The sequence below is a fragment of the Sinocyclocheilus grahami genome, unplaced genomic scaffold (assembly GCF_001515645.1).
Source record: "Sinocyclocheilus grahami isolate Dianchi unplaced genomic scaffold, SAMN03320097.WGS_v1.1 scaffold140.1, whole genome shotgun sequence".
Lineage (NCBI taxonomy): Eukaryota > Metazoa > Chordata > Actinopteri > Cypriniformes > Cyprinidae > Sinocyclocheilus > Sinocyclocheilus grahami.
In genome coordinates, this window is record NW_015505319.1 from 1497143 (window position 1) to 1511019 (window position 13877).

Genomic DNA, 13877 nt, shown 5'->3' on the forward strand with positions numbered 1-13877 from the left:
ATATATATATATATATATATATATATATATATATATATATATAAAAAACTATAATTTTTTTTATTATAAAAATGCATAAGTTCAGGGCCGTCGCTAGTGGGGTGAAAGGTGGTGACTATTATAGGGGCCCCCGGCGATCTTAACTGCGACTGGCTGCGCATCATCATGAAAGCTTATCATTTGCACTGTTTTTAAGCCTTGCCAATTTAAACATTCAAACACAAGATGCGGAAAAACTCAATCGAGTACTCGCACGCCGTCTTCGGTGCGCACGCAGAGAGCCGCGTCTCACGGACAGCAACACCGAAACAAGCTCTCCTTTGCGTCCTCATGCACTTGAACGAACAAATACAAATCGCAGTTTAAACATGCAAACAGAAAAAGTTGTGAAAGTGTTCTGTGCGCACACAGAGGGACGCTTCTCAAAGTGCTTGAACACCGAATTTGCCTCCTCTTGCTCTTGTACCGACAAATACATTTAAAAAAATGGTCAAAATACCCGTTTTGGAGAGTATCCTCGGAAAAAAAACTGTGGGTTATGTCTTAAGTGAAAGTAAACAGTGGAGAAAGAAATCGGATGTGTATCATTATAATGGATGTTTTGTCTCTTAAAGTAACCGAGCCTAATTTACTAGCTGCTGTAATGTTAATCCAAGAGAATAAAAGAAAGAAAATCACTCACTGCTCTTGACTGGATTACTTTGTGGTTTCAACAAGAATGAATCCACAGTCAAACTATTACACAGTCAATTATTCAGACACCAGATCTAATTTGATATTTTTTACTAGTGGGTGCAGGACACTGTAGTTCATTTATGTAAATGAGGATAGCAAAATTAAGTAAACTGTGACATATTATACCCAAAAATTCTTCATATAATGGACTACCAGTAAAATTGATTTAAAAAAAAAATTGGGACCAAAAATTATTTGGACACTTTGACCTGACCATGTTTTGCTTAAGTGTTTTTTCTTTAATTGCCAATGCAACTTTTTTTTACACCACAGACTGAACAAAATTAAGCATTGCTTGGTAATTGGTCAACGAAGTATTGATAGTTGTGTAAATATTGTCATACTAACAGTTTGAACATTTGGTTTCAACTAACAGTTGAATTTTTGGTTGATTGTAATCTATTACATACCTCTCTATCAAAGTTATCTGACATTATCGAGATGAATTTGTTCTGACAGTTTAACTCTGACTTGTCATATTTTATTACCATTTTCTAAACCATAGCAAATAAACTGATAATGTGAGAAATGTTGATGTCTGAATACATTTTGGTTTGACTGTATATTTAATGTTTGCAGTGAAGACTATGCCGTGCTATTGTACATTTGATCATTCGGTTTCTGTACCTGGACACCTACAGACTTGAGAAAAACATAAACATTGTGTAAATGGCACAAATAAATAAATAGAACGAACATACAAATGAAACCATTTCAAACGGGGCCCACTGATACAACCTGCACTGGGGCCCCGCAAACCCCAGCTATGGCCCTGCATACGTTTTCTGTGGGGGGTAGGGTGTGGGTTTGGATTAGCTTATCAAATGTATAACTGTTTGTGAGGAGTTCATTTGCAAAAACAGATAATTCCATTTCTCTTTTTTTTATTTTTATTTTTTTATTGCGCATTCCAAGTAATATCAATCAAACTGCAGTTGGGTTGTTTTGATCAAGTAGTAATAATTTAAACAAATACAGGTAATTTACTAAATTAAAGTTCATTGAAAATATGTATAGCGAGCTGATTCGCTAAAATGGATTTATCGGCTTCTGTTCCAAAACAACAAGGGCGCTTGTCGCTTCTGCAGCAAAACGTGAACTCGCCATGCCTTGAAAGTGGACAAAACCGGCTTTTTTGATAAAACGTGTTTAGGGTTCAGAGCGCGCTATATGTGAAGAATAGCCTAATGCACTGCAATCAGCTTATTATAATGTTGTTGTTGTTTTTTTTTTAAAGTGGCATTTATCGGTTTTTGCAAATGAACTCTTCTCTCTCTCTCTCTCTCTCTCTCTCTCTCTCTCTCACTCACTCACACACATACATCTCAGTAGAAGTGTGTAATGTCCCCATTTAGCTTAGTAAGTGTGTGTAGACATGGAAAGGTAGGATTTTTATTTTTTATTTTTTACCAAAAAAAAAATCGGTTTCTACTTAATCGTGAAATGTGGAACTGATCAGCAGGACTCTGCACACTCACCACAGCCGTAAAGCCTGCCTTCCCTTTTTACACGAAAATATTTTGACCTGCTCTTTAACAGCCTTTCATTTTTACGTTTTGTTCAATCTTTGGTCAAATAGTTTTGTTAGGAATAACATACTGTTTTCTCAATTTATCCACCTTGTTTATAGCATTTGTAACATGAATTTTCCAGTTATTTGGCCTGCTTTTTGGCTTGATATTGCAGACTGGCGTTTCTTATCGTATTATTTTAAGGTATTATCGTCATTATATGCACTTTGTTATAGCTCTAGTTATTTGCCTGTAGTGGCTAATGAAGTGAAAGTCTCGCACATTCACTGTAAATGTCTTCCTTCCTCGTTGCAAAATAAGGCTGATAGAAGATCTGTATTTGTCCTTCCTGATGTGGTATCAAAATAGTGTGTAGATAACAGGCCTTCGGTTTCACCCGTCTCCCTCTGCTGGTATGGTAGTTGTTTTTAGGAGCCAAGTCTGTTTTGTTCCCCTATATTGGCATACTGATAAATACACATACTGAGGCTATATTTGGAACTGCATACTATCATGCATACCTTTCTTAATATTTATACTGTATGCAGTACATGCACATTAGGTAAATTTTCAGTATGAATGTGACTAGAATATTTTCCAGTATATGCACAATGCACAGAATACTGTATCCCCCAATGCAAAGTGCTCGTCTTCACCCTTACTTTCCAAAGTGATGAATAAACTAGAAGTGCACATCCATTTGCACCAAAGCAAGTGAAACTGATTGACAATCACTTTCCTAACCGGACAGATTGATATCCCTGAAGTTTAATTGACTTGGTGCTTTACTGATTAAGTGTTCCCTTCATTTATTTTTTTTTGAGCAGTGTATATAAACCAATATATAGGCTACACACAAGAACTCATACAGACGGATGTCATGTCAGTGGCACAGCGTGAGAAACGTGAGATGTGTGGCGTGAGAGCATGAGAACAGTATCAGTTGCATGATTCTCATGCTGAATATGTGAGATTTGGCAAAGTGTGATATAACATGCGACTATTTAGTCGGACTGTCAAGAGTTATGACTTTGTTGCACCTAATAAGATTAAAAATGAAAACGGTAAGCGATGTTTTTGAGCTGATTAGTGCATGCCGACTTCATGTGACAACAGTGTAGCTTACTGTTTGAAATGTCACATTTAATTGTATTTTTAGTATGGAGCGTTGGACAATGTTGTTCTAAAATAAAGATGACCTGTGCTGTTATGCAGAGCTGTATTTTCTATTTGAACCTTTATAAAACCTGATAACCATGCTATATATTTATAATTATAGGAATAGTTCACCCCAAAAACAATTTTATGAAAATGTACTGTCCTTGAGGCCACCCAAGATGTAGACGAGTTTGTTTCTTCATCAGAAGAGATTGAGAAATGTAGCAATACATTAGGATAATTTTTTTTTTTTTAATCTTATCTATTAGCTGTTTGGACTCTCATTCTGACGGCACCCATTCACTGCAGAGGATCCATTGCTGAGCGAGTGATGTAATGCAATTTTTCTTTTTGGTGAACTATTCCTTTAAAACATGCTAAACAAAAACATGATAATTGCATTCCCACTTGGCCTTGTCCACAGTTGTTTCTTCTGACATGGCTATTGGATTGCTTAACCAGCATGCATTGCTTGGTGGTTTTATGCAAGTAAAAATCAACTCTGTTTGTGACTCACAAACTTTAAATGGCCTATTAGCCCCAACAGCTGTGCATGGAAAGTGAAATTGGCCAAAAATGAGTCTTAGAAGTGAAGATGGCGAGAAACCTGTCACCAGACCCACAGAACAGTATGAGTCTGCAGCTCTCTCTAGTGGATGCTTCTTATAATAATGGCTCACAGCTTTCTTTGTTCAAACAGATCAACACTTATCCAGCATTCATGTTAGTTTACCTAAAGCCAACAGGCAGACAAACCAGCTCAATTACCTATTGTTACACAACAAAGATTAAATCCGATAAGAAAATGAATCCATGAAGAACCAGGGCTCAATGAAAAGAGTCTGATAATGAGTAACGAATTAAATTATTTGATGACGAACACAAAATAAAGATGAGACCTCATAAATGAAATAAAAATACTCGGATCAAATAAGGAGTAGCCTATTTAAAAAAATTATAAAAATTATCCCAAAATTATGGATATCATCCAATAAAAACAAATTTCTACATTGTTTAAATAAATGTATTCTTAAAATCAATATCAGACTTTTTTTCAACTTTTTATATTTATTATTATTATTATTATTATTATTATTTTTTTTTTTTTTTAAGTGTTTCTTGAATGGATATCATCTAATAAAAAAAACTAATAATTTCTACATTGGTTATTTTAAGAATAAATGTATTTAAACAATATCAGACTTTTTTCCCCAACTTTTTATATTATTATTATTATTATTTATTTATTTATTTATTATTTTTAATTAAGTGTTTCTTGTATGGATCTCATCCAATAAAAAATAATAATTTCTACATAGTTTAAATAAATTTATTCTTAAAATAAATCAATATCAGACATTTTCCCCCAACTTTTTATAATAATTTTTTTCTTTTTCTTTTTTTTCTTTAAGTTGTTCTTGTATGTTTACCTGAGGAGGAAGATGCTTAACTTTCACTGTATATGATGCCATAAAAATGACATCTGCTGTCTGTCACATTAATTACCCGGATGGCGATAATATTAAACCATAAACATTCATAACTAGCCTTTCGTCACAAAGCGACGTCGACATAACCTATTTAATATTCATTAACTGCCAAGTCGCCATTGGAAGTGACTTCAGCACAATCTAATTAATATTTATGATTTCCAGCCTATTAATATTCATGAGCCAAACCTCACAGCAAAAGATGAAAATGTAGACCTATATCAGAAGAGGCGCACATTATGATGATGGAAGACGGACTGGTGTCTGAAGACGATATATGTGAGTGTTAAAAGGCTAAAAAAAAAAATAAAAAAAACTGACAGTGTTGTTGTGCGGCACTAACTAGGGCACGTGAGAGAAATATATTCTCGTATATGCATCTCGTTGTATTGTATTGCTTCTAAAACTAGCTGTTGTTACTAAATAGTTAGCAATAAAAATGTTATATAGTAGACTAAAGAGACTCGTTTAATAGGACTTTGTTGGATTCTTCAACACATTTACAGCCGAAAATCTATTATACCATTTATTATTCATATCTAATTGTTATATATTATACATTTCTTTGTTTTTCCCAAATCAGTAATCGATCCTTAATCTTGATTATGTATCAAATTCGAATAGAATGGAATCTAAAACCTAGATTGAAGTCATCTATAAAAATGGTAAGAAACATTAGATATGAATATTGTTGATGCATGTGGCTAATCATGGATCCTGCTGATGTTTGTACCTGTGCACACCACACATAACTCCTGTCACCTTCCACTCCAGTGCTTCCTCAGAGAAGGAGATCCATGATGCTGCGAAGAGGAACGACACTGAGAGAGTGCAGGAGATCATCAGAAGAGGGGTGGACATCAAAGTCAAAAATAAGCTGAGATATAGCCAATGCAGATCTACATGCACTGTACTATGATTATGTGCATTATACTAGACAGCCTAAAGCAGTCTTTCTAGTAAAAGAACAGTCTTTAAAAATGCCCTTGGAAAGGTTTAAAATTGGCAACTTGATTTAATAAGAAATATATATTCATAACCAAATAAACCATGGTGGCACGGTGAAGAAAGCCGAGCAAAGCATGCCGCAGGAAGCTGTGTCAGAGGAAGTTATGTTGCTAGTATTCATATCTAATTGTTATATATTATACATTTCTTTGTTTTTCCCAAATCAGTAATCGATCCTTAATCTTGATTATGTATCAAATTCGAATAGAATGGAATCTAAAACCTAGATTGAAGTCATCTATAAAAATGGTAAGAAACATTAGATATGAATATTGTTGATGCATGTGGCTAATCATGGATCCTGCTGATGTTTGTACCTGTGCACACCACACATAACTCCTGTCACCTTCCACTCCAGTGCTTCCTCAGAGAAGGAGATCCATGATGCTGCGAAGAGGAACGACACTGAGAGAGTGCAGGAGATCATCAGAAGAGGGGTGGACATCAAAGTCAAAAATAAGCTGAGATATAGCCAATGCAGATCTACATGCACTGTACTATGATTATGTGCATTATACTAGACAGCCTAAAGCAGTCTTTCTAGTAAAAGAACAGTCTTTAAAAATGCCCTTGGAAAGGTTTAAAATTGGCAACTTAATTTAATAAGAAATATATATTCATAACCAAATAAACCATGGTGGCACGGTGAAGAAAGCCAAGCAAAGCATGCCGCAGGAAGCTGTGTCAGAGGAAGTTATGTTGCTATTCACCATGCCAATTTCTCCGGCTTGGATGTTTTTCCCAGTTATGCACCAGAGAGTCTGAAACGCACATGTTGTGGTCCTCGGCACAGGATATGACCCTTATTTTACCCTAGACAACAGTATTCATCACCTAAAAACATGACCGATAACGCCTAATGAGTCAATGGCTGTTTCATTTTTCCATGTGGTTTTGGTTTTACAGATGGACCGCAAGGCCCTTCAGTGGGCAGCAGGAGCCGGCAGTGAGCAGGCAGTGCGTCTACTGCTGGACCACGACATGGAGGTGGATGATCTGGACGGCGTACGTGTCAAATGCATTTTGTTGAACAGGTTCAAATGTAGTTACATTTCAGGCTGAATGTTTTATGTTCCGTGTTTATTTACTGTATGAGCACAAATGAGTGAAATACTGCTCCACTGGATAAATCTTTAATGGACTGCTGTTCATTCACCATGTGGCCTGTAAATTACTGGAGGCTATGAGCTTGTTACACCAACGACGATTGAAGAGACAATGCATGGCCCTGAAATACAAGGCAAAACTTTTTTAGATAATTGAGCAGTTGACTAATATGTGCCTGGGGATTTTTTTTTATAAGAACACATCATGATTAAAATTTATACAGACGTTTAAGTAAAAGTGTATGATTTTAATTTTTTTTTTTTTTGTAAGTTTATATAAATACTCCTCCTGGGTGTCAGTTTTTTTTTTTTATAGTTTTTTTTCGTATACTAAGAGCTGAATGCATAATTTTTTTAAAATTATACAGAAATTTAGTGTCACTGCATATGCATTTGGTGAAAATTAAAAATACAATTTGTGCACAAACTTATCACACCAACAACCAAGGGTGGCCATGAAATGCAAGAGATAATTAAAACGTCACAATGAAATTTAAGATTAAAATTAATGTTAAATTATTAGTGGAAGAGTGTGTATATATATATATTTTTTTTTTATTTTTTTTTAGCTGGTCAACATATTTGAATCAGGTTTTTGTTGTTTACATAAGTGGTCCTGTGGAGTGACTTTCATTTTTAAAATACAAATTTTCCATGTAGTCCCTCAAATAGTATTGTGAGTATAACTAATTTAATTATAACGCATGCAGTTTTATTTTAGAAAATTTAACAGAAAATTAAAAGGGTATTAAAAACATGCTACTTATAAAAGAATTTGATGAAGTATACAGCATGTCTCAATATGTCATTCCATATGCTTTTGCTGAAAAAAAAAGTCAGTCCATTATTAAAATTAAGTATGTATTTGGTGGATACTTTTAAGTGACTCAAAGCAATACATTCAAGCAAGCCGTTTTACCGGAATGTTTATTCCCTGGGAATTAAACTAATGCTAGCAGAAGGATCTACACATGTATTCATCACTGGAATGTGATTAAATAATTAAGAGAGTCACTGTAGGCTAATACTGTTTTTGACTAGATTCTTGATTGTTTTCCAGTTCGGTATGAACCCTCTGCTCTTAGCGGCATGGTTTGGTCACCTCTCGATCCTAAAGATCCTTGTCTCAACTGGGGCGAAGCTCTCCTGTGAAAACAAAGTAAGGCTCTATTGGAAAAATCCTTTCAGATATCTTATAAGAAGACAGTGGTACCATCTCACTCAATGTGCTCTGTTCTCTCACGGTTGACTGTGCTCTAAGCTTTTAAAGACCACTAACCAATACAAATGAGATCGACGTGTGTACTGGCCTACATTAAGACTTCAACATTCATTTCAATGCATCTCACTGACTGAACTCTCTGGTTTTCTTTCAGGATGACTTGAATCTCTTGCACTGTGTTGCCCAGAGGGGTCACATCAGTATTTTGGAGTATGTCATGGAAGATCTGGAAAACGTGCAGCTTAATAAAGTCGACAAGGTGAGAATCACATGTTTTGTCACAATGCCCGTGATCTTGAAGTGTAGTGTATTTTATTTCACAGAATTGTACTTTCAGTTCCCTGCTAAAAACTAGAGCCCAGACAAAATTAAGGGACGGAATGGGTTTTGCTTTCCAATGTATTGTAACTAGAAGAACATCTTAAGTGTGGTTTTACACTAGAGCAAATTCTGAAAGAGTGTTTGACTGTAGGGCGGTCAAACAAAAATGTGAATTTTGAATATTCGTCGAATTAAAAAAAAAAAAAAAAAAAAAATCGAATGGAAAAAAAAAGTTTCATTAGAATTTTAGGCCTGTGTCAGCCGTCAGGCAGCCTTATCAGTTGCGCACAAAATATGACGACGATGTAAGTGTCATTGCATTTTAATGCTTTTGTTAGCCTATCCAGTTGAACCCACTAGATGAGGCGCTGCTACGTTGTTCATTCACTATATTGCAGAAAACGAGAGCATCAGTGTGGAGATGATGTTGTTTACGTCAAAACTGAAACCAAGCCGTTCACACAGAACGCATATTTATCACATTTTCTAGAGGGACATCTATCAGCATTGCACTTGCGTCTCGCACAAGAGAGTGGCATGTTTAGAAAGCCATGTAAAATTAATGTAAGTGCAACTTGGAAAAAAAAACATGTCTCAAGACTTTATGGCACTTTTTCCCCATCCCACTGTATCTCATGTTTTTAAATGAAGAAAGTAGCCTTCTCTTTGTGATTTGGTTTTCAGTCCTTTGTATTAAACTATACATACATGCATGGTGCTGTTTTTTTTTTCTTTCTAATTGTTTAAGCAACTTTATTAATTATATATGGTTTATAAACCTTATCTTTGGGAAAAAAAGTGCATAATGTTTAAAATAGTGTTATTTTATTACACTTTGAAGAAACGTGCATAATATTTTGTTCGATGCGCCCTCTTGTGGCCTCAGGAGGGAAGTCAAAAGCTTTTTTTCCCCACTAACTGAAATTACGCCTTTTAAATTCGAATATAAATCGAATTTTGATAATATTTAAGTGGAAAATTTGAATTTAGTTTCAGTCATTTTGACAGCCCTATTTGAATTATACAAATTTGTAAGATCAGTTCTGTGGGTGGGAAGGAGGTGGTCAGTTTGACCGAATTACTCAAAATAGTTACTATTTGTTCACGTTTTGATCATGATGTTTGGATCACATCACTTCATACTGTATTTGCAGACACTTTAAGCTGTTTTTCATCTAAGAGACTGATAACAACTGTGATGATTGCACAGTGTTCATGCAAATACCAGTTAAACATTTTCAAGGAATGACTTTGAGGAAGGAATTGTCTTCAGGAAGAGGTTTGTTGACGTAAAAAGCAGACCGTGAACAGGAGCTGTCAAGCTTCAAAAAAGACAAATAGCTCCATAAAATTCCAGTGTAATTTGTAAACTGTTGGATAGGTCAAAGTTTTATCCATGAGGAATTTATTGGATAATTTCATTGATTCGCTAATGTTTTTTTTCTCTGCCTCCACAGCCTTGGTTATAGAAATTCAATTCAGAGGTGGAGAAAATAGATGAATCATGCTCAGTCAATATGATTGTGGGACATGTATTATGAATGTCTACATTTTGATGTCATGTTGTAAAACACAGATTTGGCTGTTTCCAGCTGTTGTGAATTGAGCTACTCATTACACACAAGTTTAAATGTATTCCCCATTAGATGTTTTGCAAAGTTGATCAATAATACAACCATCACACAATCAATATTCTGGAGTAGTTTCATTGTGCTTTGTCAAAACATGTTTTATTCCACATTGGAATATTAACAGATGAAGTAAAGCTGTAAAATGTTAATGGAAACTACTCTTACAAATAAAGGTTCATGGTTTCATGGAGAACCTTTCCATTGCACAAAAGGCTCTTTATAATGTAAAAAGGTTCTTCAGATTAATAAAATATAAGATTATTAAATTAAGAACCATCCACAGAAAGGCTCTTTTAGGAACCAAAAATGGTGGTTCTATTGCATTACTATGAAACCCCCTGTTGGAACCTTTATATTTAAGAGTCTATTACATTATGTCCTTTCTAACATGTCTCCATCTGGTGTGTCAGTCAGGTAAGACAGCGTTTCATTTGGCCGCAGAGCATGGACACCTGGAGGTGGAGGAGTTTCTCATTGGTATGGGCTGTGCTCATGACCTCAAAGACAAGGTGAGGGACCGACAGACGCCCCTCAGTGTGTGCTAATTCGATTTTCTCTACTGCTAAATGCAAAATGCCAAAGTAGAGTGCAAAGAGAGCCAAGGTTTCAGAATAATGTTCTTCGAAGAACTTACAAATATGATCCAAATAAAATATGTAGACTTGAGCGGTGTGGCGCTGTATTATTTTAATCGGTGTGTTTAGACATCAGAAAGGTCTTATGCGCCATGTGAGATAAAAAGTAATTATATAAGAAAAGAGAAAATCAATGCAGAATGGTGCCAAATTCAGAGGTCAAAATAGAAAACAAATCAACTCCAAATGTATTAATCTGACCTAACTACAAAAGAAAAAAAGAGAAACTAAACACATTTCAGCATGCTACAGTAGATGCCTTTCCTGCCCTACTTTGGTTAGTTAAACTAACAAAACAAAAACATACCAAAAATGGAAAAATAGTGGCAATAACAAAGGAAAAATAAGTAATTGATGGAGCACTAATATGGTGTTCATGAACTGCAGGAAGAAAACACTGCACTGCATTTGGCAGCTAAGCAAGGCCACAGTGACGTCCTACAGAAGATCATGGAGACCGGGGAGAGCATTGATGAAAAAAACATTGTAATTAGATCCCAGTTTTGTGTGCAAGAGTTTTTTTTTTTGTTTGGTTTTGGTGGCGTTTATTTGCTTCACATTGGGATCTTTTATCAGGACGGCTTGACTGCTTTACATCTGGCAGCTGAAGGAGGGCATTATGAATGTATCAGACTGTTGCTGGAGGCTGGCTGCAATGTCAATGAACTTACTCATGTGAGGAAATGGTTGGATTTTCAAATTGATTTTAGTACATCAAGTTACAGCACATAGTAATGCGTTTCTTCTTATAGAGTAACAGGTCGGCTCTTCATCTGGTGGCCCAGCATGGCTCAGGAAGAGAGGTCACACTGCTGGTACAGGCTGGGATCGACCTGGATTCAGTAGACTCAGTCAGTACTAAAAACCCCAGCTTGCTTGCTTTTTATATTTTTGGTTTCTATCAAGAATGATAACATTTACTGTAGAATAGGAGAGAATGTTTGGGGGGGAAAATTCACTGACAATGGCATGCAGATTGAACGCAACTAGTGGATTCTCTGTTAGCAATGTCCAATAATAAAGCTCTGCCTAACAGATATACACGCACACACATACTGTATATGTACAGTGTTTTGACTAATTATTGTGTCAGTAAGCCTAGTAAGTCCATACACTAATTCCGAGTATGGGTCACCATACTTGGCCACATGTCCCTTCACCTTTAAAATTTTTTCACCTCACCTTTTAAGATACAAGGCCATCTTGATTATGTAACAGACATGTTTAAGATAATATTATACAGAACACAGCTATCAGAAGTTTTAATGCATCATTCAGCTGTTTTTACTTTAAGAACATGACAAAAGCACTATTTGGGACAAGCGTGGATTTAATCCTGTCCAAAGCATGGCTATTCTCAAAATGTTTGACTGAGTCCCCTGAATCTAACCTCCTGTGTGTTTTGTTTTCAAATGCTTTTTGTCATTCAATTTAAATTCATGTAGTTCAAGCTGTAGAGAACCTTTATTATGGATTCAGATATTCTTGCCAACATTCTGTGTAAATTAACCGTCGGTGATTCAAGTTCTGCTGACATTAAAAGAATATATGAATAAGATCACATCTTAATTCCCTAATTACACACACAATGGGTAAATTGTGTATATATATACACCCAGCTAACAAAAATGTTCTAAGAACATTTTATTGCCGTTATTATGAAAACATTATTTCTCAGTGTTCTCTGAATAAAAAAAATAAAAAAACGTTTTTCTTTGGCTGTCAATGTTAAAGGCAACATTATAATAAATTACATTAATGTAATTGAATTATTTTGCAAACATTGTTACTTTGAATGTTCTCTAAACCTTAGATGAACGTACAACTAAAATGTTTCAGAAAAAAGTTCCATAAAAGATGTATAAATGGTTTTTGTACTAATGTTTTGAGAACGTTATTGTACATTTTGATTGAACATTCTACTGGAAGGATGTTTGTTCATAACCGTTAGAATCTTGCCAGAATGTAGCTAAAGTGCTAAAAACATTCTCTGTTAGCTGGGTCGCAAATACCTGTAGATGCATGCACACGAAATAATTAATTTTAGTAAGATCACAATATATGGAGTGCATGATTTGGGCACATTTGAAAATTTACCTTATTCGTGAACCAGGAGCTAAAACACCAGAAACTTTACAATTTTAAGTTTTACTATTCAGAAAACCCATAGTATTTACAGACATTTTTCCCTTACCAGCAACATACTTCAGCTCTACACCTGGCAGTACTCAACAACTCCACAGGAATAGTGAAGGATCTGATCAATGCGGGATGCGACTTGGACATCTTTGACAATGTGTGTGTTTCACATTTACAAATGCAGTCATGATTTCACTGATTAAGGTGAAATGAACTATTTTCCCTTACAGCGGCTTCAAACTGCTTTGCACATAGCAGCAGAACACGGATGGCAGAACATCGCTGAAATGATCCTGATATCTGGAGTCAATCTAAATCTGCTCGACAAGGTGCAAATTACTGTTGTCATACTTTGGTGTGGATGATGGATTTTAATATTGTAATACACTTGTGATCAAACAATTAAACAAAAGATATTCACTTCAATGTTATAGCAGGGAAAGACGTCACTGGATGTTGCAGCACGAGGCAACCATGTGAATGTCGTTGACATGATTCTCAAAGCTGACAGATTTTACAAATGGGAGAAGGTATGTTCAGTGTACATTAAGCTAAAATCATTAGTCATATTTTATGTCATAATAATTAAAGATTGTGTGCTATTTTTAATGTGTTAATTTGCTTAGGAAAATGTGACGAGTGACTCTGACTCTCTGGTGGGAACGAGTCTTACCTTTTAAACAAGATCATCGACAGGAGACACAGCATATCCGATCTGTCCTATGGAAGCTTGCCACCAAATATCTCAAACCAGGCGAGTGGAAAACACTGGCTCGACACTGGAAGTTCTCAGAAGCGCATATTCGAGCCATAGAGCACCAATGGACAGGTACGTCATTTAACTATCTGCTGAGAGAGAAAAATTATATATACAGTGTATATATATATATATATATATATATATATATATATATATATATA

The 13877-nt window shown here is 35.4% G+C and overlaps 1 protein-coding gene across 3 annotated transcripts in view; it reads left to right on the top strand.

The window, feature by feature from the left end:
- The window catches only part of LOC107591301 (ankyrin repeat and death domain-containing protein 1A-like), a 16226-nt gene extending 2511 nt beyond the window's left edge, over positions 1 to 13715 (top strand). The window contains exons 2-12 of one of the 3 annotated variants that reach the window (XM_016280424.1): positions 6809 to 6907; positions 8069 to 8167; positions 8385 to 8489; positions 10593 to 10691; positions 11205 to 11303; positions 11394 to 11492; positions 11570 to 11668; positions 13015 to 13113; positions 13187 to 13285; positions 13391 to 13486; positions 13583 to 13715. In XM_016280424.1, the coding sequence (XP_016135910.1) occupies positions 6809 to 6907; positions 8069 to 8167; positions 8385 to 8489; positions 10593 to 10691; positions 11205 to 11303; positions 11394 to 11492; positions 11570 to 11668; positions 13015 to 13113; positions 13187 to 13285; positions 13391 to 13486; positions 13583 to 13636 (1047 nt within the window). In that variant the 3' untranslated portion in view covers positions 13637 to 13715. Of the gene's footprint in view, positions 1 to 6563; positions 6908 to 8068; positions 8168 to 8384; positions 8490 to 10592; positions 10692 to 11204; positions 11304 to 11393; positions 11493 to 11569; positions 11669 to 13014; positions 13114 to 13186; positions 13286 to 13390; positions 13487 to 13582 lie in introns of those variants that run through there. The other 2 variants (XM_016280423.1, XM_016280425.1) reach the window with 2 other exon arrangements.
- Positions 13716 to 13877: the final 162 nt, after the last annotated feature.